The sequence below is a fragment of the Leiobunum rupestre genome, chromosome 7, assembly GCF_980474605.1.
Source record: "Leiobunum rupestre chromosome 7, qqLeiRupe1.1.hap1, whole genome shotgun sequence".
NCBI lineage: Eukaryota > Metazoa > Arthropoda > Arachnida > Opiliones > Sclerosomatidae > Leiobunum > Leiobunum rupestre.
The window spans coordinates 40,477,745-40,500,634 of record NC_143390.1 but is presented as its reverse complement, the minus strand read 5'-3'; the positions used below and the strand labels follow the sequence as shown (position 1 = coordinate 40,500,634).

At 38.6% G+C, this 22,890-nt stretch overlaps 4 protein-coding genes across 8 annotated transcripts in view; 1 reads left to right on the top strand and 3 right to left on the bottom strand.

The window, feature by feature from the left end:
* Msp300 (Muscle-specific protein 300 kDa) overlaps window positions 1-7,034 on the bottom strand; it is a 121,646-nt gene extending 114,612 nt beyond the window's left edge. For all 3 annotated transcript variants that reach the window (XM_090154641.1, XM_090154642.1, XM_090154643.1), the window contains exon 1: window positions 6,859-7,034. The gene's annotated coding sequence lies outside the window, so the exon portion shown is untranslated. The remainder of the gene's footprint in view (window positions 1-6,858) is intronic.
* Window positions 7,035-9,065: 2,031 nt separating this feature from the next.
* Window positions 9,066-10,720, bottom strand: Zip102B (Zinc/iron regulated transporter-related protein 102B). The gene is made up of 6 exons (XM_090180940.1): window positions 10,349-10,720; window positions 10,163-10,268; window positions 9,881-10,105; window positions 9,733-9,807; window positions 9,450-9,670; window positions 9,066-9,385 (listed from the first exon to the last, which is right to left on the bottom strand). Exons 1-6 carry the CDS (start codon window positions 10,442-10,444, stop codon window positions 9,137-9,139), a joined length of 972 nt encoding a protein of 323 aa, XP_090037066.1. The 5' UTR covers window positions 10,445-10,720; the 3' UTR covers window positions 9,066-9,136.
* Window positions 10,721-11,014: 294 nt separating this feature from the next.
* Window positions 11,015-12,037, top strand: e(r) (enhancer of rudimentary). The gene is made up of 3 exons (XM_090154863.1): window positions 11,015-11,163; window positions 11,398-11,603; window positions 11,775-12,037. The coding sequence occupies exons 1-3, from the start codon at window positions 11,161-11,163 to the stop codon at window positions 11,875-11,877; spliced, it is 312 nt and encodes a 103-aa protein (XP_090010989.1). The 5' UTR covers window positions 11,015-11,160; the 3' UTR covers window positions 11,878-12,037.
* Window positions 12,038-12,080: 43 nt separating this feature from the next.
* LOC149936307 (calpain-B-like) overlaps window positions 12,081-22,890 on the bottom strand; it is a 41,452-nt gene continuing 30,642 nt past the window's right edge. For all 3 annotated transcript variants that reach the window (XM_090154860.1, XM_090154862.1, XM_090154861.1), the window contains 12 exons: window positions 22,595-22,776; window positions 22,365-22,442; window positions 21,457-21,638; window positions 20,176-20,339; window positions 19,870-20,087; window positions 17,982-18,163; window positions 16,583-16,641; window positions 13,294-13,362; window positions 13,149-13,227; window positions 12,966-13,079; window positions 12,832-12,890; window positions 12,081-12,766 (listed from right to left, as the gene is read on the bottom strand). In XM_090154860.1, coding sequence (XP_090010986.1) covers window positions 12,740-12,766; window positions 12,832-12,890; window positions 12,966-13,079; window positions 13,149-13,227; window positions 13,294-13,362; window positions 16,583-16,641; window positions 17,982-18,163; window positions 19,870-20,087; window positions 20,176-20,339; window positions 21,457-21,638; window positions 22,365-22,442; window positions 22,595-22,776 — 1,413 coding nt within the window. In that variant the 3' untranslated portion in view covers window positions 12,081-12,739. The remainder of the gene's footprint in view (window positions 12,767-12,831; window positions 12,891-12,965; window positions 13,080-13,148; window positions 13,228-13,293; window positions 13,363-16,582; window positions 16,642-17,981; window positions 18,164-19,869; window positions 20,088-20,175; window positions 20,340-21,456; window positions 21,639-22,364; window positions 22,443-22,594; window positions 22,777-22,890) is intronic.

The window sequence follows — 22,890 nt, the reverse complement described above, 5'->3', positions numbered from 1 at the left end:
GGAGAGCACGTGCGAATCACGCGTGATCAAAAAACATGAGCTCGTGGCGCCGAGAAAAACTTTTTTAATTTTTATCATTTTAGCCTAATATTCCGCCTATCTATCGGAAACCAGATATTTCGGCTTAGCGGAAGTCTCGCATATTTTAGACACTAAACATCTTGATTACGCAATAGCTATGAAAATCAGTTTGGTTGTAAGCCTCGTTAATTGTCATACTTATTGGTATTATGTTACTTATGGTACACTGAAGATAGTAACCACAAATCTACATTATTATACCCATCGAAAGAGACTTTTCACATTAAAAATAGGGTAAAAAAGGAAGCAATGTTAAACAAAATGAAGTCTTTATTTGAAATAAATTAACTCAAAAGCTGAATTTATTTTGGAATATCTGATCATAAAAATTGATTTAGTTTTTAATTATGACTAAATTGTAAGTTTGTAACTATCGTCGATCACTTTGAATACTGATTTGAATAGAAGTGTTAAAATATTTTATTTTTCCCGGTTTTATTGAAAATATAGGATACTTAAGGGAGCAAATCTTGATTTGAGGGTAGATTAGGAGCCTTGAAGAAAATTAAAAACATTTTTAGTATTATGCGCAGGATGCGCAGATTTTTCAAAATTCGTTTCAAAAGTAAATATGGAAATGGGATAATCGTTATGAATTTCAAAATTCTAAACATGTTATATGAAAAATACGAAATTTGTAGCCTATTTAAAGGATTTTCTAGTAGTTTTTTTAGGCAAAATATAGGATAAATTCTATAAAAATTACAGGAAAATGTCGGTTTTAAATACTAATTAGGTATGTTCAAAGGTAATTTGGGTCAGTAATTTTCTGATTTCTAATTGGATAGAAAATATAAAACTAACTTGAACACCACTCTAAGATTAAATTTTATACTTCTGAAGTTATATGACATTTTAAAATCTACAAAGCGTGGCAAATCCGCTTATTAAAAACCTAAATGTTATATTACACGTTAATTGCTATTATCATCGAATGTTAGATGACCCTTGTTCATATACGCTTTAAATTTAATTGAGTTTCTACCGGAGCTAATTTTTCCATAGGATAGTTCAAATTAGATTATTTCACTACTTGATAAATCAGGGTTTCCACAAAAGTTTCACATTCAAATTCCCTGACTATTTCCTGTTTTCCCTGACCACTTAAAGAGATTTATGTTATATTTTACTTTTATCAGAAATTAGTAAATTTAAATGACTTATATTTAAGTAAAAAGGTTATTGCAATGTTGAAAAAATTAGCCAAACTTTTAATGAAATAAATGATTATCATAAATTTGTCATAGATCTAGAATAAAATTACCTTCAAAAAGTGTTAAGAGAAAATTCCCTGACTTTTCCTTGAATTTTAAAAATTCTTAAAATTCCCCGACTTTTTAGGCCCATTTTTAAATTCCCTGACTTTTCCATGATTTCCCTGACGTGTGGCAACACTGTAAATGTAACGAAAACGCTTGAATTTTAGATGTAATGTTTTCTCACGAGCTTTAGTGAACAATTTGGAATGTGTGGGGTCATTGCTTTTGATTTCTTAATATTTGGTTTAGCAATCTTTTCAAAAACTTAACCAAAATTACTTTAGTCTGATATCTGAAAAATATGAGGAATAAAAGAATGAAATATTTTAAAAATTGATTTATCAAAAAATAGGGTACTTTTGGGACCGAAATTCCCTATTTTAGGGTGCTTTAGAGGACCTCGAATGAAAATATGGACCTAGTATGAGATCTAAAATTAGGAAATCCAAAAAAATCAAAAGCAAGTTGACCTAGTCTAGTTCACGGTGGTATCCCTAAAATGTACTAGCCTAAACCCTGCCCTCATTGACCAATGAGGTTCCCCTATAGCCACGCCCCGGTTTAATTCGATAAGGGTATGGCGCAAACTAACAAGGAGACGACCCGAGGTGATAATCACCGATTTGGTTCAAACTCGGGTATAGTGTACACCTCCATGTACCTTAAAAAACCTGCAAGGGAAAAGTTGCGACGGGCTTTCGTTTTGCCATGGCAACCGAAAACGTTTTTGACAACATGATTTGGGATTTTTCCATTGAAAATAACATGGGAATCTGAAGGATTTTAAGGGTCCCCCCTGTGAAACCTTTTAAAAAATGAATTTTTTTTAAAAAAAATTTAAATTGATTTTAAAAATTAAATTTAATCAAGTTTAAATGCAATTTGGTCAATTGGGGGACCCTTAAAATACTTCAGAGTCCCATGTTATTTTCAATGGAAAAATTCCAAATCATGTTGTCAAAAACGTTTTCGGTTTGCCATGACAAAACGAAAGCCCGTCGCAACTTTTCCCTTGCAGATTTTTTAAGGTACATGGAGATGTACATTATACCCGAGTTTGAACAAAATCGGTGATTATCACCTCGGGTCGTCTCCTTGTAAGTGTAGACGTTTATTACAGAAACACATATTTGTAGAAGATTTGTGGTTAATTATTGGGAGGGGACTTCGTTAAAATCTAATCGGAAGAGTGTTAACGAGGAACACCTATTGAAAACACCCCCGAAAAAAGATCTGGAGAGTAATTAATTCATCGATTAGAGTTCCTTGATCCGATGGAAAGCGCCCACGAGAAAAGACACAGCGGGAACGCGTCGTTAGCGGCCATGCTAATTATTTATTAATCACTCCGCAACCACTACGGCCATCGCCCAAGGATAAGACCATTTTTAACGAGATAATTTTAAGACACTCTTACACGTTGGAGAAGAAACAGTTTACGGACCGCTATCATCTGATCGTTCGAAACTTTTAGCATTTAGAAATACAAAGTGTCAAGTTACTAATATTATGTTGCGAAAAAAGGGACAACTTGTAAAATTAACAGGAAATTACTACCCAATGTCTAAAAATATTCTATTCCATATGTCCCTAACTTTTATTTTGTTTACTTTCATTCCCAACTCGAGCGATAAAGAAGATAGCTTATATTCGTCTTGATTTCGCAAATCTATTAGGCTTAAACATTAAAGGGATAATGACTATAAAACTTCCTTTACTGTAAATGTTATTCCGCAGGCTCCCGTTAATTTTACAAAATTAGTTTTCAATTTTTTCAGATACTCACTTCCTAAAACTATTACAGACTAAAATATGATTTATAAGTAGTGTAATTTTTACTTTATACACAGCTAGGCAAATTGGGAGTCGCTGTTTTACGGGAAACTTGCGCCATTTGAAATAGTACCTTGAGCCTTCGAAGGTTCACGTTTCATTGTAATCAGGCCCGTCTTAAGACCTTTTGGGGCCCTGGGCTAAATTATTATTTAAGACCTTTGCGATCCCTAACGGTCAGCCTTTGTATGTCCGTTGCCTAAATTCAACTACACAATAATCAAACCAAAACTTTTCAAAAGTATAAGATAAGACTACTGAAAATAAGATTTTTACTGACAGTGACTCGCTGTTAGGTTTTTGAAATTGTTGGTACCGTATGACACGCGATGTGGCGATGAGTCAAATTACTTTAGACGTAACTAAAAGATACATAATATTAAATGAGCATAAATAATATTTACCAACTAAACCCTTATCCCTAGCCGGGGCCCCAAAATGGGCTGGGGGCCCTGAGCTGTAGCCCATTTAGCCCATGCCTTAAGACGGCCCTGATTGTAAAGGCATATTTGAATACTTATCTCGAAAATTGATATAATATACTTCTGGGAATACGGAGCAGGGGAGGGGGGAGGGATTTGGGGATAAATAATAACAATGAATAAATGTCAATTAATTAAACCTTCATGTACCTTGAAAGCTCCTAAAGGAAAAAAGTTTCAATGGCCATTCCAAAATTTAAACTTTCGCTACGTAAAATAGCATGGCAAAATTAATTTTGGCCAAACAATTAAGTAAAATTTATAAAATTGGGTAAAATCGATAAAAATGGGTAAAATCAATAAAATTTCGGTCAAATCGTAAGTGTTTACAATCCGTGCTATTTTACGTAGAGAAAGTTTAAACTTGAGTTGTGAAAAACATTTTTGGTTGCCATGGCAAAACGATTGGCCGTTAAAACTTTTCCCTTTAGGAGCTTTCAAGGTACATGAAGGTCTACTTAACCCCCGAATTTGAAACAAATCGGGGAGAAACACCTCAGGATGTCTCCTTGTAAGTTTTCACCCACCTCATTGTCTACTTATTACACAAGAAAATTAAAAAAAAACCTGTCATTTCTAATTTTTTTTACAAAGCATTAAATGTGAGCCTGAAAATTTTAATGATAAGCCCTAAACTCCCTCCCACGTTCCGGTTTAATAATTACCGACGAAATCGTTAAAACCCGCGACTTCCCAAAACGGAAGCGCAGATACTCGCGTTTTAAAACGAAATGGCGACGAAAAAGGTTTAACGCTTCAGTGGATGCATTCATTGCCATCTTTTCGCTGACTATCATCTCTAAAAAGTTCCGATTTAAAAATAAACTCGCCGACGGAGTAAGTCGCAAAACGTGATGGAAATTACATCACAGACACCAACGCGTAAATAATCTAAACACGCCTAGGCTAACGGCGGGGGTTGACATTCGCTCCAAATTTCACGTACGATAAGAAGTATATACTAAGAGTTGCCACAACATATTCAGATTTTGCCTGACCTTTTTAGGGCCAAAATTACAGTGACTTTTATCAAAATTAGCGAAGTTCCTTCACCTTACAGTATTTTTCAGATTCCCTGACTCTTCCAGGTTTTTAGCTATAAATCTCCACCCGATTTTCCTGGTTTTCAGATATAAATTTTCCGGACTTTTCCAGGTTTTCAGCTATAAATTTATCTGCCTTTTCCAGGTTTTCAGATATAAATTCCCCTGACTTTTCCAGGTTTTCAGATATAAATTTCCTTGACTTTTCCGGTTTTCAGATATAAATTTCCTTGACTTTTCCGGTTTTTCAGATATAAATTTCCTTGACTTTTCCGGTTTTTCAGATATAAATTTCCTTGACTTTTCCGGTTTTTCAGATATAAATTTCCTTGACTTTTCCGGTTTTTCAGATATAAATTTCCTTGACTTTTCCGGTTTTTCAGATATAAATTTCCTTGACTTTTCCGGTTTTTCAGATATAAATTTCCTTGACTTTTCCGGTTTTTCAGATATAAATTTCCTTGACTTTTCCGGTTTTTCAGATATAAATTTCCTTGACTTTTCCGGTTTTTCAGATATAAATTTCCTTGACTTTTCCGGTTTTTCAGATATAAATTTCCTTGACTTTTCCGGTTTTTCAGATATAAATTTCCTTGACTTTTCCGGTTTTTCAGATATAAATTTCCTTGACTTTTCCGGTTTTTCAGATATAAATTTCCTTGACTTTTCCGGTTTTCAGATATAAATTTCCTTGACTTTTCCGGTTTTTCAGATATAAATTTCCTTGACTTTTCCGGTTTTTCAGATATAAATTTCCTTGACTTTTCCGGTTTTTCAGATATAAATTTCCTTGACTTTTCCGGTTTTTCAGATATAAATTTCCTTGACTTTTCCGGTTTTTCAGATATAAATTTCCTTGACTTTTCCGGTTTTTCAGATATAAATTTCCTTGACTTTTCCGGTTTTTCAGATATAAATTTCTCTGAATTTTCCACGTTTTCAGATATAAATTTCGCTTTCTTTTCCATGTTTTCCGAAAAATTCCAGGACTTTTCCAGGTTTTCAGATATAAATTTACCCGACTTTTCCAGATTTCAGATATAAATTACCCTGAATTTTACAGGTTTTCAGATAAACTTTCTTGACTTTTCCAGATTTCGATGGCCATTTCCCCCGACTTATATAAAGCCAAAAATTTTACAATTCTGTATTTCTTTTACTAATATTTTTGTAAACGACTTCTATTTGAACCCTGATTTTCCCAGACCTTTATACTAATTTCTAAAATTCCTTGACTTTTCCTGGTTTACTAGGTAATGTGGCTAAACTGACATATTTTAGTATAAATGTAACTTTTTACGTTATATTTCAAATAAATAATTTTTATGGCAACGTTGAAATTACAAAGTTTAAAAGAACTAAATATAATCACAGAATATTTACCAGCCCCAGAACTACCTTAATTACATTTTCAAGATAAATTTAATTTCCCCTACTTTATACAGATTCTTAAAACTCCCTGATCTTTCCCCCTTAGGCCAATTCACAAATTCCCTGACCTGTGGCCACCCTGTTAAAATCAAAAAACCGAACGAAATTCCAGATAATAACTATCTTAATGGCAATTTAAATATGAAACGAGCAACAGTTTTTTTTTAATAATTTTAATCAGATCGAAAAAATGAGGTCTTCAAAATTTGCTTAATTAAAACGTAGATCAAAATTAAGGCGAATGAAGAAAAACTCGATGGCAAAGTTGTTGACCCACTGAAACACATTGCACCTACAAGTTGGAATTCTCACCTTTAGGCTATTTCACTTTTTTAGTCTTCTAATATATAATTTCATACTGGAATTTACGATCAAAAGTCTGGCCATTACGGTAGAATCTAAACTACATTAAGAGCATCGAAAACATTGCGTAATAAGACGCGACCGCCCCCTCGTGAACTACATAACTGTGCCGAAAAAATGTATGAATGTAATTTTACCCCCGTATCGTAGAAATTTCAAAAACCGGCGCGGTAAATAGAAAATACCCAATAGAATGAAACCTGTTTTACGGCCAAAAGTAGCTACGTTTAATAAACGCGTATCGAAAAAACGGGTATGGAAAAAACGCGTCTCTTTACGATATTCGCGAGGGGAAAAACTACCATAGTAACGGCGGCAGAATATAAACATTGAACGAATTTATCGAAAAGACGCAAAAATACTCACTTTTAAAGGGCTTGTCAGTGACAATTTCTCTCGTTTTACGAATTGAAGCGTCACAGTATCGGTGGCAAAATTAATCCCTTCGCGAAAATCGAGACGACACGCCGATTCTCTTCGATTACGAAAGAGACTATTTTGTCGGTCGGCGTTAAAGGCCGCGCACACACCGTGTCTCGGCACTGCGGTCAATGCGCAGAGCGGCGGGAGCAAATACGATATTTCGCGAAAGCGCCTTTTTCGAATGGAGAAACTGGCCGCAGGGGGGAGCGCTGAAAGATTCCACGCCCCCTTTATACATTCGCGCGCCAGACGCGGGAAGTTAAAAACCGGGATTAAAAACTTCCTATTTTGTAGAAGCGTCCCCTAGTGTCAGACTAGCCGAAACATTATGGGTGTGGCTTAATATTTACGTCGCTTCCCATCTTCCCGCGCCGACAGTTATTATTAATACGAGACTTTTTTCTGTAGAAGCGAAATAGCTGCGTGTTCCACTTCCTACGATAGATAAAAGACTTTTTAAAAAACTTTGGCTAGCGTTTCTTCTATTTTTTTTGAGAAAAGTTACCTACTGCCTAGACAGTCTGGGTCCGTGGGTGGGAAAAATATAATGTTTTGCCTGTCAAAAACAACACTGTCAATATAATTTACAATTAATGTCGTTATGTTTTTTAAGGGATATGCAAAATCTAAATGTTAGGTTTACCAACTTTGGGTAAAGTTTCGCTTTACTATAAAATAAATTAAGACTACTTTCCGAGAATGTAGCGTACTTTTTCTAAAATACTGGCGCCTGGGAGTGTATTTTTCAGGCGCCTTCAATCTCATCAAATTAACTTAACCGCTAAAAACTTGCTGATCAAAATTCGGTGGTAACTAGACGAAACCGGATACAGCCGTTTTCGCATAACCTTGTCAGATTGGCGCCATCTGTTGTAGAACCCCTAAGTCTTTAACTTTTGCGCGAAATTACAGATTTATATCCTTATCTTTGATTACATAGATTTTTCCCAATAAGTAGTATCGTTTAAAAATGCAAGACTAATTTAGTCTCTTTCGAAATTTTGCGATGACTCGATTCCCAGCTTTTTTTTTATAAGTCAGCTCTACCCGTTACTATCCACAATTTCACGTAGTATCTGCGGGAAACTTGAATCGCTGAAAATTCTAACTAAACTATCTTGTGAAGTACGAAAACCCGATATAATAAAAAAAATCCCTTAAAAAGAATATAAAATAAATCGAAAAATTGTTTGCTAATACGCGTTACACGTTTTTAACCTAACAAGCGCCAGTTAACTTCTGATAAATCTACTGGCAGAACGGTAAAATGAGGTGTTCCACCACAAATATGGAATTTTATACTCCCTTTAAAATGTATATGTATATTTACAGTATTTTATAAGTTCCTGTAAATCACCACACTGGCCCGTATATGGGGGGCCGCCAGGGATGCTCAGCGCCCCCCAAATGAATACTTTAGCATCCCCAACGCGACAGACCCAAAACAAAATCGATTGCTCAACTACCAACTAATACCATATAACACCATATAACATCGGTATTTTTAATAAAATATTCTGTTTTCAATGAAGTCGAAATTCATAATTTAAAAAATAACAAAATAAAGCCAATTTCGGTATATTTACTAATTTCAGGAACGGAAGTTAAAAATTACGATTTTAAGTATCAAGGCATTGGCGCCCCCCAAAACAATTTGAGCGCCCCCGAGTTTTATCGGCTGGTTACAGGCCTGGCACCACACCCTTTACATATCTGGAACTTTTTATTCTTAGCATCAAAGGTCACACTAGGTGTGGTATTAAACTGTCAAAAATGTACTTCCACACCCTAAATATCAATAAAAGACGACACCAGAAGTATATAACTGAATAAAATTTACTTCTGTAAAACAAAGGGTCGGACTATTCTAAAGGGGTAGTAAGCTAAAAACCACCTCTAAAAGAAAGTTTATAATCTTGTAACAATATTATTAGATCAGATATTGAATTCCACGCAAGCACAACCAAGTTATAAAACATTGGAAAAAATTGTCCTTCAAAGGGATTGTCAAACCTTTACAAAAGAATTTTGGCCCCTTTAAATCAGTAAAAACTAACAAACGGAGAATTGAATTTAACTAAATGCTATATGTGGTAATACTTTGCCTTTTCCCCCTTTTTGAAACAGCTCGAGTACCCCTTTAAAAGATATAGATTGTATGATTTCTTTTATTTCAAATCCCGGCAAGTACTCCCAAATACGATATATTATAAATTAAATCTCAGTGGTGATGTCCAACAGTGAGAAAAGCGGGTAACAGAGCACCCGCGCAAATTGCAAAAAGTTCAATTTTGGTAAAGCCTCCGTTGGAGCTATCCGAGGTGGGAGTGGTTGGGCCGCCGTGAGAATGACCCGAATGACTGGATATTTCTGGAAGAACGTGCACAGTGGCTACATAAAGGAATGTACCAGCACTGAACAACATTGTCTCGCCTGTGGCATTAAAATTTGATAGAGCTTCTTTGGCAGACTGAAAAATAAATAGAAGAATGATTACCGAGTTTTTTGAAAAATTCAATTTTTGCTAAATTTACCTGGCTTATACCGAAATAAGTTACAAGAGCCATTAAAGGCGCGGCGAGAGAAAATATAAGCAAATGCTTCCGTATTCGCATTCTGTCTAAGCCTTCGTGCATTAAAAAAGTTACGAGGCCAAATGCAGCAGGAGCCTTATGCAACATAATAGCTAGGAAAACTATCATTTCAATATCGGTATGAGATGTAGTTGCTGCCGCTCCTAATGCTATTCCATCAGCTATATTTTGCGTTAAAAAATCATCAATAAATAACTTAATTAATGATAATCGAAATTTTTACCTGCAGCATGAACGACTAGTCCTAACGTTGCTGTAATTTTTGATTTCTGTTTACTTAAGGAACCAGCTTCTGTATCTGTAATCGAATTAGAAACATGAGTTTTTCATGTAATTTAACTAATTTAATGATAACAAAAAAATTTCCTTACCACTAACTCTATTTCTATTACTCAGGAAATTTCCAAATTGATCTACTAGGAGCATAAATATGAATCCCACAACGAGTGTAATTCCAATCACAGAATGAGCTTCTTGCAAAGCCTCGATGGAGGCCATGCCATGACCACCATCATTATGCGTTTGATGGTCATGCGTTACATCTGCGGTAGAATGAGCGTTACCAGATTCAACTAGAACTTTCTTCACTGGTTGCGCTAGCGGATAATTACGCATTAGAATATAGTAAATAACTTGAAATTAATATTGTATACCAATATGGGATGAAAATAAGGTGTTAATTCCTTCTGGAATGATGACAGCTAAAGAGGTGCCAACAAGCAAACCAGCTCCAAGAACAGACACGAATCTCAGCGTTGTCTAAAATAAGTTGGGTTAAGATACATTAGGTAGGGAAGAGGTGGCCAATTTTAAGTGTTACGACTTGAAGTTATACCTACCCCCGATAACGTGAATGCGATAGGAATCATGCCAGCCACATAGCTGCCAAAAAACATGGCAATAGAAAGAAAGATAAGGAACATGACGGATTCCATGATTTACAATATGGGATAGCCGTTTCAGTATTTTATTTCGAATGAGGCTGGCGTTAAGTGAAGAACTAACACTTTGTGGCTAATATTTATATAGGGGGATTGATAATAATGGAAAATAAATAAGAATTGAGCAGCATTTTGCAATCGTAAATATTTTCTTTTTTAAGTCGTATTACACAAACTTATTTTTTAAATTTACTACCTTCGCTAAGTTAATGCTATTGATGACACGTAATATCCTGCCTTACTGAAAAAGGATAAATTTTCGTCAAAATAAGCAGAAATCGCGTGACAGAACAATAATGTTAAATAGATCGGAAATAATTTTCTTCCTCAACAAGATGGCGCTTGGTATGTTGTTTGTAAAATGCTGCCATCTAGCTGTACTTACCATTTTTGCAAATTATGTGCTGCCCTAAGCTGTCCGGCACTTGCTATTGCTAAGCTGTCCGGGGCTACACCAATAGCAACGTTTTACATTAAGTCTCAGAAATAGTGTAGGTCGAAATTGGCCATTTATAGTTCGGAGGCAAGCCAAAAGTATTCGACTAGTAACTAATATTTTTAGATGTGTTGATCATATTCATATTTGATTGGGCATTTTGTGTTGGGTGTTTACGACATTTGTCAGTTTTTCGAATTTTTTAAAATAATATTGGATTATTCGCGATAGAGATTAGTAATAATAACGTTACTTGTAAATACAAACAAGGGCCATGGTAAGTTTGCTGACAACGTTGAATTATTTGGGATATCGCTTTTGTTCGCGAATACCATCGCCATGCAGCCACGATAGTATAAGCCTTGGCAATTGGAAATTCTAAGCTACCAACTTGTTATTGTTAAGGGTTGTATATTTGTAAAATTATGTTTTGAATTCTCCTATTTTAAAAACAGTTCTGGAATATTGAGAATTTTCATTGATATTTAATCTAATAACTTCTGTTATTCAGGCTCATTCAATACTGTTACTTCAACCTGGTAAGCCAGAAACTCGGACGTTTACAGATTATGAATCAGTCAATGATTGCATGGAAGGAGTTTGCCACATTTACGAAGAACATCTGAAGAGGCAAAATCCAAACACACCTTCCATAACGTATGACATAAGCCAGTTATTTGACTTCATTGATCAGTTATCTGACTTGAGTTGTTTGGTGTAAGTTTTTTAAAGATACATCAAAATTGGCATTGGGCAGGACTGTAACTGTGAACTTCCCTTCTACTAAATCTTGCTAGTTGTCCTTTTCTCAAATGCCAGTTTTGTTGCTGTTTAAATGTATATGATGCGCAGGTTTATGGAAACTAACTTTGCGCTTATATTAAATAGGTACCAAAAAACTACAAATACATACGCTCCTTATAACAAAGATTGGATTAAAGAAAAGATATATATACTTCTAAGAAGACAAGCAGCCCAAAGACAGTCCTAAGTTAACTTAACCATGTAGCTATCATTTTCTGGTAAAATCATTTTAATGTTCTGTATTTCTCATAAATCAAAGTTAGATGTCTTAGAATGATGTTCTTCCCATTTTCTTAAAAAATTTAGCAACATATCGTAAATCGGTATCATATGTAAAGTTTGTATTTTTTGTTTGTGAATAATTAAATTCATTTTAAAGAAACAGGAGCATTGATTTCAGTGAAATATATTTATAGTTTTAAAAACAACAGTATTTTAACAACAAAATTATAATAGCCACATAAAAATAAAGGAAATTATGGCTATATTCTATAATTGATTTTCTTAAACTGACTATTGGACATTACTCTACTCTTCCTCAAAATATGGACCAGCGGAAAAAGGGACAAAAATATAATTACAAAGATACTTTTTTTCATCTTATCAACATCAGCAACAAATTCATAGGCACCATCACTATTTTTAAGGCAAATTTACAATTTAACTTTCATAAAAGCTAAGTTGGCTAAAGTATTAAAAAAACGATCAGAAAATACAAGACTTCCCATATGAATGAATTAAAAAACTATAGACCATTTTTTATTCTCTTCCAAATACGGCTGTCACCATTTTAGTTTATCATTACGTTTTCTCACGTAAAGGCAGCCATCACAGTCAAATAAAATGTCTCCTAAAAATGGCCTATTTTAAGGGGACTAGTTACGAACAGAAAAGCCATTCCATCATTGAAAATTAAACATCCTTTGGCTTGGAAGTATAATACTGTGTGGAAGAGACCCATTTTGCTTTCAATATTCGGATTATTTTTAAATGTGGATTTACATATTTAAATATCTTAAAAAATAAAAGTCAATTCAATGGCCGGACCTTTAACAGTACATTGTCTTTTCTATCCACTGTAATTTTAAATAAAAATAAATTAAAATTTGTGAAAATTATTAAATGAAGTATGTTAAATTACTTCATCCATAGTAAAAGTAGCTCTTCCCAATTTTCCAGGATCTTTGTCTTTGAAATTTTCTATTTACAATATGGTTTTTAAAATTAATAAAAGTTTCATTAAAAACAATGAAAAAATGGGGTGATTATAGTTACCAATAGTAGTTTTAAGTTTAATGGCGCAAGTTATAAAATCGTCAAAACTCATTCGGCCGTTTTTCCCATATCTCAAAACCAAGATTCTCAATACGCTGCCGTTGATACGATACCCTGAAGAAAAAAATAGACATCTTTAATATACTTTACATAAAAACTTTATGAAAAAAGTTAAATATTTACCAGCTGATTGTAAAGCTAATCGCAATTCCAGTGTGCTTAGAGAGCCTGAAGTGTCATGATCAAATTTCTTAAAGACGTTCTATAAAGGGCGACGACAAAGTTAGGTACAACTGCCGGCGACAAAAGAACACTTAAATAAACATACTTTCCATGTCCTAACATCGATCCAGAGATTCATAAATTCTTCGTAACCTAATTTCCCAGATCTATCAACCTGTTTATTCACATGTTAAGGAACGCTTCATATTATTGAAATCTCAAAACACATAGCTAAGACAATCATAAAATAAGCCGATTTTGGTTATTTTAAACTAAAGAAATACATTTATGATTTATAGTTAAAAAATTACGGTTTAAAAATTAACTACGGTTTACTCTTGTCTAATATACCTCCTTGAATTGTAGAATATATTATAATTCATCACTCCAATCTTCTCTAAGAAAAACACAAAATCTTAACTAATAGAAAAGATAATCTGGGTGAGGGGGCGGAAACCCCCCTTTTCCGCAACCATAGCCCGGGGGGGGATAAACCTTCTCCCCTTTTAACCGCGACCATAACTCGGCGGGATAAACACCGTCCCCTTTTAACCTCGACCATAGCTCGGGGAGATAAACACCCTCCCCTTTTAACATCGACCATAGCTCGGGGAGATAAACACCCTCCCCTTTTAACATCGACCATAGCTCGGGGAGATAAACACCCTCCCCTTTCACCGCGACCATAGCTCCGGGGATAAACACCCCCCCCTTTCACCGCGACCATAGCTCCGGGGATAATCACCCTCCCTTTTAACCGCGACCATAGCTCCGGGGATAATCACCCTCCCCTTTAAGCAGCGACCATAGCTCCGGGGATAATCACCCTCCCCTTTAAGCAGCGACCATAGCTCCGGGGATAATCACCCTCCCCTTTAAGCAGCGACAATAGCTCCGGGGATAATCACCCTCCCCCCTTTAAGCAGCGACCATAGCTCCGGGGATAATCACCCACCCCTTTAAGCAGCGACCATAGCTCCGGGGATAATCACCCTCCCCTTTAAGCAGCGACCATAGCTCCGGGGATAATCACCCTCCTCTTTAAGCAGCGACCATAGCTCCGGGGATAATCACCCTCCCTTTTAACCGCGACCATAGCTCCGGGGATAATCACCCTCCCCTTTAAGCAGCGACCATAGCTCCGGGTATAATCACCCTCCCCTTTAAGCAGCGATCATAGCTCCGGGGATAATCACCCTCCCCTTTAAGCAGCGACCATAGCTCCGGGGATAATCACCCTCCCCTTTAAGCAGCGACCATAGCTCCGGGGATAATCACCCTCCCCTTTAAGCAGCGACCATAGCTCCGGGGATAATCACCCTCCCTTTTAACCGCGACCATAGCTCCGGGGATAATCACCCTCCCCTTTAAGCAGCGACCATAGCTCCGGGGATAATCACCCTCCCCTTTAAGCAGCGATCATAGCTCCGGGGATAATCACCCTCCCCTTTAAGCAGCGACCATAGCTCCGGGGATAATCACCCTCCCCTTTAAGCAGCGACCATAGCTCCGGGGATAATCACCCTCCCCTTTAAGCAGCGACCATAGCTCCGGGGATAATCACCCTCCCTTTTAACCGCGACCATAGCTCCGGGGATAATCACCCTCCCCTTTAAGCAGCGACAATAGCTCCGGGGATAATCACCCTCCCCCCTTTAAGCAGCGACCATAGCTCCGGGGATAATCACCCACCCCTTTAAGCAGCGACCATAGCTCCGGGGATAATCACCCTCCCCTTTAAGCAGCGACCATAGCTCCGGGGATAATCACCCTCCTCTTTAAGCAGCGACCATAGCTCCGGGGATAATCACCCTCCCTTTTAACCGCGACCATAGCTCCGGGGATAATCACCCTCCCCTTTAAGCAGCGACCATAGCTCCGGGTATAATCACCCTCCCCTTTAAGCAGCGATCATAGCTCCGGGGATAATCACCCTCCCCTTTAAGCAGCGACCATAGCTCCGGGGATAATCACCCTCCCCTTTAAGCAGCGACCATAGCTCCGGGGATAATCACCCTCCCCTTTAAGCAGCGACCATAGCTCCGGGGATAATCACCCTCCCTTTTAACCGCGACCATAGCTCCGGGGATAATCACCCTCCCCTTTAAGCAGCGACCATAGCTCCGGGGATAATCACCCTCCCCTTTAAGCAGCGATCATAGCTCCGGGGATAATCACCCTCCCCTTTAAGCAGCGACCATAGCTCCGGGGATAATCACCCTCCCCTTTAAGCAGCGACCATAGCTCCGGGGATAATCACCCTCCCCTTTAAGCAGCGACCATAGCTCCGGGGATAATCACCCTCCCTTTTAACCGCGACCATAGCTCCGGGGATAATCACCCTCCCCTTTAAGCAGCGACAATAGCTCCGGGGATAATCACCCTCCCCCCTTTAAGCAGCGACCATAGCTCCGGGGATAATCACCCACCCCTTTAAGCAGCGACCATAGCTCCGGGGATAATCACCCTCCCCTTTAAGCAGCGACCATAGCTCCGGGGATAATCACCCTCCTCTTTAAGCAGCGACCATAGCTCCGGGGATAATCACCCTCCCTTTTAACCGCGACCATAGCTCCGGGGATAATCACCCTCCCCTTTAAGCAGCGACCATAGCTCCGGGTATAATCACCCTCCCCTTTAAGCAGCGATCATAGCTCCGGGGATAATCACCCTCCCCTTTAAGCAGCGACCATAGCTCCGGGGATAATCACCCTCCCCTTTAAGCAGCGACCATAGCTCCGGGGATAATCACCCTCCCCTTTAAGCAGCGACCATAGCTCCGGGGATAATCACCCTCCCTTTTAACCGCGACCATAGCTCCGGGGATAATCACCCTCCCCTTTAAGCAGCGACCATAGCTCCGGGGATAATCACCCTCCCCTTTAAGCAGCGATCATAGCTCCGGGGATAATCACCCTCCCCTTTAAGCAGCGACCATAGCTCCGGGGATAATCACCCTCCCCTTTAAGCAGCGACCATAGCTCCGGGGATAATCACCCTCCCCTTTAAGCAGCGACCATAGCTCCGGGGATAATCACCCTCCCTTTTAACCGCGACCATAGCTCCGGGGATAATCACCCTCCCCTTTAAGCAGCGACCATAGCTCCGGGGATAATCACCCTCCCCTTTCACCGAGACCATAGCGCCGGGGGGAAACACCCTCCCCTTTCACCGCGACCATAGCTCCGGGGATAATCACCCTCCCCTTTAAGCAGCGACCATAGCTCCGGGGATAATCACCCTCCCTTTTAACCGCGACCATAGCTCCGGGGATAAACACCCTCCTCTTTTCCCGCGAAAATAGTACTAAAAAAACACCTTTAGTTAACTTACTTATCTTAACCTGCATTTCTGCTTGTATAAACATTTGTATAAAAATTTCATGAAAAGGATACGTCACAAGTAGCGATCATGCTACGACAGACGTCCAATGAAAACCCGTCGAATGTGAATTCTGTTTTCGGCAACATTATTTAAGATTAATTTACTTAATTGTTAATAATCTATACTACAAAGCTTGATTTTTAAACATTTAAAAGAGAAAAGGATTGACTACAGGAAACATACTACAATGTTAGTAATTGGAAGTGACGAAAAAGTACAAGGAGAACACGTTACTTTGGCAAATCGTGCATGTATACCAGAAGGCATGCTGTGTATCGATATATGGTTAGAATGATGTGCGTGTTAATTTTATTTTGAATCGATTTGATAAATGCGGTTGATAAAAGAGCCTTACCAAAATCTGTGTAGACGGGATCAGTGGTATAATGTTTTAACATTATTTTTGGATTAAAGAAGGGAAAATAAAAAGTTTGTTTTTGGAAAGCCAAAAAAAAAACAAAAAAACGTGGGAATAAAAACAACGAGGGGAAAGGAAATGGGAGAGAAAAAACATTTTTAAAAACATTGTCAACAACATAAAATTTAAGCGTTTTTAAGACTTTTTGTTTTGGAGCTGCAACAGAGAGTTATTTTTAGTGATTTTAACAAAGAATAAGTATATAACGTTGGGCAGCTTCAAAATAAAATAATCGCAGTGTTATATTGCTAAATCAAAGGCTTTAAGCTAAAACCATTTAAATATAACAATCTTTGGTTGCCATTCTTTTGCGTCTTATTATGGCACACGTCACATTATGGTTTGAAATTTCCGAATTTTGATAGAATCGGGATGCACTAGCGCCATCCGTGGCGAAATTTTGAACTATAGATTAAGCATTTAAATTCATTTAACACCGACTATTTGCGTACACATGTTGTCAGATATTTGTATACCGGTGCTCCAAGCAGAGCATAAAGCTCATAAAGCCTACTACACCGGTGGTCTCATCATCTCTCATGCCTAGATTTAGGCATTTTTCTGTTTTTGGCATAGGTGCATGGACTAATTAATTAGTCCATGATAGGCGCTACCTTAAAATTGGGTATAAGAAAATGATTTCATTTATAAATGTTCCTTTCGATTGGCTGTGCAGGAGTTAGGCTGACTAATTTAATCTCAAATCTCGATTATTACTATCCCAATTAAGAAAACACTTTATACTCCCTTGAAGAGTCTAATTGCATCTTCCCCTAGACCAGAAATATTCCCAAAAATAAAACAACCCGCTGTTGTGCTAATAATAAAACAACCCGCTGTTGTGCTAATAATAAGACGCAAAGTAAAGCGATAAATAACCATAAAATCGAAGGCTTTTTCGTGAGAAAGCTTAAGAAGGAACGCTCTTTCGTAAATTAGAAACCCCCCCCCCCCCCACACCGCGTAAGACACGATTGAAAAATAAACAATACCTTTCTTGAGGGCAAAATTGAGAATCTCTTGCAACTCGTAACAATCGACCTCCATGTCCTCTCCGGCCAATTTGGTGAAGAAGCTCTTGACCGCATCTGACTTTTCTTTCTCCTCTTCATTCTCATCGTCCGCTTTCACCTCTTCTTCGGGTGTCGTTATTTCATTGTCTTGATCATACTCACTAACAAATAGATAAAAGTTCAATGTACCACGGACCAGCCATCATCAAAGGTAAACAGAAGGAGAGAGTCTTAAACTGACCACGTTAAGACACCCTAGGTGCCTCCGCGAAACTCTTTTCGGGGTTTTAGTCGGTATCTAGCATATTATTTTATAGGAATTTAAGGGCCCCCTGAAGACCTGTGGCCCTCCTGCATTGCAGGGTCTGCGGGGGGCCTTATTTACGCCACTGACTATCTGTGGTTGACATGTTTAATGAGCTCAAAATCTAGCGCTATTTCTCCAGGGGCAGATCACTCTTAATTATTAGGACACACTCGTATGACTATTCTGATTATTAAAATATAGCTGTGACTATAAACATAAAATCTTTTTAAATAACGATTGAATTTTTAATCTTGATTATTAGGGCACCAAGTAAGTGATCAGTCCTTCGCCACTTTCTTAAATTTTAGCTCTTCTAGAAGATTCTGAGTACGAATTTGATGCTTATTTGATACCGCCACATAAGCAATTATTGTATTTTGATTACTTTTAATTTAAATCTGATATACTTAAGCAATATAAACAAATAACTGTGCATAAAATAACTGAATATAATAAGTTTAGTTTTACCTTAGTAAGACTTCAAAAGGAACTACCTTTTATCACGATAGAGATATAGGTATTATAGTTTGCCCCACAAATAGATCACGCTAGTTAAAGGAGTTTGCCCTTTCCATAAAAACTTGTTGAGTTAAAGGTAATAGTGATAATAGGAAGCTGTTGGCTCACTTGGCATGAAAGGCATGACCAGGGGCGGATTAACCCTTTTGGCGCCTCTAGGCACATAAACATTTACCACCCCTGGGCATTGTCTCACGTTTTGTTCAGCTAAATAGGGGCAAGCTAAGTACTTCGATCATGGGTTTTTATCAGAGTTTTGACTCCCCCTAGAAAAATGGCGCCCTAGGCACGTGCCTACTCTGCCTAATGGTTAATACGCCCCTGGGCATGACACCAACTTCATACATCGCGTATGAAGTTGGTGTCATGCCCTTCATAAGCCGACCACAGGGAAATAAAAGTATGGTGGTGTCTTGGCTATAAGCCTAGCTAATTATTATGATAAGTACTATCAGTTTAAAGGCTGGTTCACACGGGCAGTGTTTTCCTGATTTTCTCTATTTTCTCGTTTTACCACCTTTTCCCGTTGTTCTGGCGCACGGGAAAACGACTGTACACACGGACAAAATTTAACGGATTTTTCCGCCGTCAGCGCTGCCGGTAAACGAGAAAACGGATAAAAAAAATGTTCAAATATCTCTACTTTATTTTCCCGGTTTTTGAAGCTCTTTGAGTTCAACTAATCAGCGAGCGTTTCGCTGTCACGTGATATAAGGAGCGATTTTGAAAGTCTTTAAAAGTAGGCTTAAGAATTTTTGCGTCTACCACGTGACGGCATAACGTTCGCTGACTGGTCGAGCCCAACGCCCCTCAAAAAAAAAGGTAATCCGTTTCCTCGTTCCCCGACAGCGCTCGCTGTGATAAAATCCGTCAAATTTTGTCCGTGTGTACAGTCGTGTTCCTGCGCGCCAGAATCACGGGAAAAGGCGGTAAAACTAGAAAATATAGAAAACCAGGAAAACACTGCCCGTGTGAACCAGGCTTTAGACTTTCAACCCTTATGAACCATCATTGAAGGCGGAAACAAAACAGTAAACCTACTTCATGGTGTTCTTCTTTTCCGTGAAGACCCGCAGTACGAAGTCGCCCTCTTCGTTGGGGTCAAACGTGGAAGGTACGACGCAATAGGTTCCGGGCGGTAATTTGAAGCGACCGCAAACTTCTCTAAGGTTGATGAAGGATGGTGATTTGGCAGTGGAAGCGTTGTACTTGAAAAATCGTCGGTCCAATGGTTTGGGCACGTTGTCCGGGTCTTTTAACTGTCAAAAACGCAGTTTCACGAACCCTTTCAATTTAATAATAACATTCCGCGAATACTTTCGAAAGAAAACAAACGAGAGTAATTACATTATAAATGGCGTATCCAATCGTCAGACAGTCCCTGCCCATTTTCCTCTGCGCCCGCCGGTTCTTTTGCATCAGCCCGATGATGACTGTACACAATTCGTCATCGTCGTCGTCATCCACGTCTTCCAGCGTGATGCGGTACTGCGGATTCATGCAAAACGTGTCTGCAAACAAAAGCAACAACGTCGGTGACGAATACAAATTTGCTTTTCTACTGAATCGTAAAAATAATTAATGCAGGAACGTTTCGGTTTCCCTAAAACGTACAAACGTTTATTTTGATCCCTCTACCGGCGAATAAATAGCTAAATCTAAATATCATCTGCTTATACGAGCTAAGACTTTTTACGGTAACTAGCGCCAATCATCCTTAGCTTCTGTAACCCTAGTGTTAAATTCATTGATTCGTCATGAAACTCAGCAACTTACTTTTAGCATGATATTTTAAATCAATTTCGTAATGTCGTTAGGAGCTGAAAGATGGCGTAACTTATATCATTTCCACAAATGGTCGCACTTTGTGATACCTAGGAGCAACAAACACAAGCAGAAAGCAGCTAGCCTTTAAACACTCTAACGCAGTGTTGTGTACAAATTTAATTGGACGGGCCCTTACGCTGAACGTTTTACGGAAAGGGGGTTTAAGGGGTTTTCCCTCGAGCTCTTCGGTTTCCCCTTCCATAAAACTTGCTGAGGTTAACGGTAATAGCTAGTGTAGGGAGCTGTTGACTCGCGTTGTTTGCAGGGCTTGTCACCACCCTCCTATGCGTTGTAACCCGGCCACCTGAATTAATGTCTTCAAAAGTCACTTGATGGCTTAATAATAATTATTATTATTATTAATTTCCGAATTTTCCCCTTCTGACGGCCGCAGGCGCTAAAGCGTCTAACTAATGAAAAATGTACACATGAAAATGCACGACTTTTGACGGATTGCGTTCTCATTGTGTTGGGTGTTGTGTTTGTTGCTCCTAGATGATACCTTCGCACGTGCGCGGGTCTTGTTACGACTATTATCCCCGATAGAGGGATGGAAATGAGCGTTTAATTTTGTGCTTGCTAAGTTTCTCCATTAATTAATACAAGAACGAATACTCAAGTGCAGTGCCAGATTTAAACAAATGGAGGCCCTGTGCCGGAGACTTGGAGTTTCCAAATTATAGGGCCGGAAGGCTGAGACCCCTCGTCTTTTTTAGGCCTTGTGCTGCAGCACACTTAGCACAGGGAAATCAGGCACTGATCTAGGGAAATCAGGCACTGATCTAGAGTAATGATTCTTACCTAGGAAGTTCCTGCATCCGCCAGCGGAGCAGTTCTTAACCCAGCTGCCTTCAAACATTTGAGTCTCCCATTTCTTGTTCTTGGCTTCCTGGGAAAGACACTCACTCTCGTCCAAAGAATCGGGACTCAAATTGCAGATCTCAATGCGTTGGAAATTGTTCACGAAATCTTTGTAGGACATCCTAAAAAGACATATCTTTGAGAAATTCATGCGATTTTTGTAAGTTACGCGAGTTTTTATGTCAACGGAACTAACGAAGAGACTAACAGAGGTGTTTATCTCCGATTTCGTAGAAACTCGGGTGGTAAACTGGGACACTTAAAATCTTCTATTTTCCCATGTTAATTTCCATAGAGAAAATTAGGTTTTAAGTTGTCAAAAACCTTTTCGGTTGCCATGGCAAAACCAAAGCCCATTCTTGTCGACCCTTTTAGGGATTTTCAAGTTTTACGAAGGTCTACTTACCATCAGAGTTTGAACGAAATCGGAGATAAATACCTCCGGTAGTCTCCTTGTAAGTCCAGTCAAGCTCTAAAGAGTTCGATTTGAGCTCATATAGGGTTTCTCCAAGAGGTAATGCAGTGGCAGAAACGTATGGTCGTACGTACAAATATTTTTATTTTTTAACTTTTTTTTCAATGGCGTGCCCCCCCGAAACAAAATCCTGGCAACGCTACTGAGGTAATGGGTTAGGGAAAGACTTTTTTGCAAGTTCCCAAAGTACCGAGTTAGAGTTAGTTACTAAATTAGTTCAACTGGGAAGTTGAAAAGAAAAAATGTACCAAGCCAAGCGCGAATGAAAGGATGTATAGCTAAAGTTTGAATAGAGTCTGTACACAAAGATCCAGAAGCGTCTAATTTCCGGAAGTAAAAGTACTTGAAGAATATAGAGAGAAAAAACACTGACCAGAATTCTCCATCAGCTTCGAACGTTAGCCCCAATTCCGTCCTCTCATTTTCCGAGACCACTTGCCATTCTGGTGACCTGGAAGAGAAGTTAACTTAATACAGTACAAACTATACAGTAACGGTGCCCTGTTGACCTGATAGCTCAGTCAAAGACGGGTCCGGGGAGGACTTTACCTTCACACCGTCTTTGACTTGAACTTTCAGCTAAGATTGGGAAAAGAAACTTACTTGTCACTCCAGGCACCCCTCCATTCGCAATCATTACCCCAGGGATTCCGCACACGTAACAGCGGGATCTTTCCGCTGACCCGCGGAGTCGAGACTTCGACCATTTTGACGGCTGTTACGCTGTACGCGTGACCCCGAATCAGCCCGTTAGGCAGTTCCATTTCCACTACGTTCGTGTCGGGCTGGACGAAACGAAAACAACAACCAAATCTCATTAAATTCCGTGTACATTGCTAAAAGGTATGACCATAATGTTATCAGAATCTTTTTACTAAGAGGTCAGCGCAATCTTGTTT

What these genes read in the sequence shown, in the direction of transcription:
- Zip102B (XM_090180940.1), bottom strand. Translation starts at nt 10,444, where the DNA reads ATGGAATCCGTCATGTTCCTTATCTTTCTTTCTATTGCCATGTTTTTT. An exon ending in TCGCATTCACGTTATCGGGG is followed by an intron (nt 10,269 to 10,348) that starts GTAGGTATAACT and finishes AACTTATTTTAG; the next exon opens with ACAACGCTGAGATTCGTGTC. An exon ending in CTTATTTCGGTATAAGCCAG is followed by an intron (nt 9,386 to 9,449) that starts GTAAATTTAGCA and finishes TTTATTTTTCAG; the next exon opens with TCTGCCAAAGAAGCTCTATC.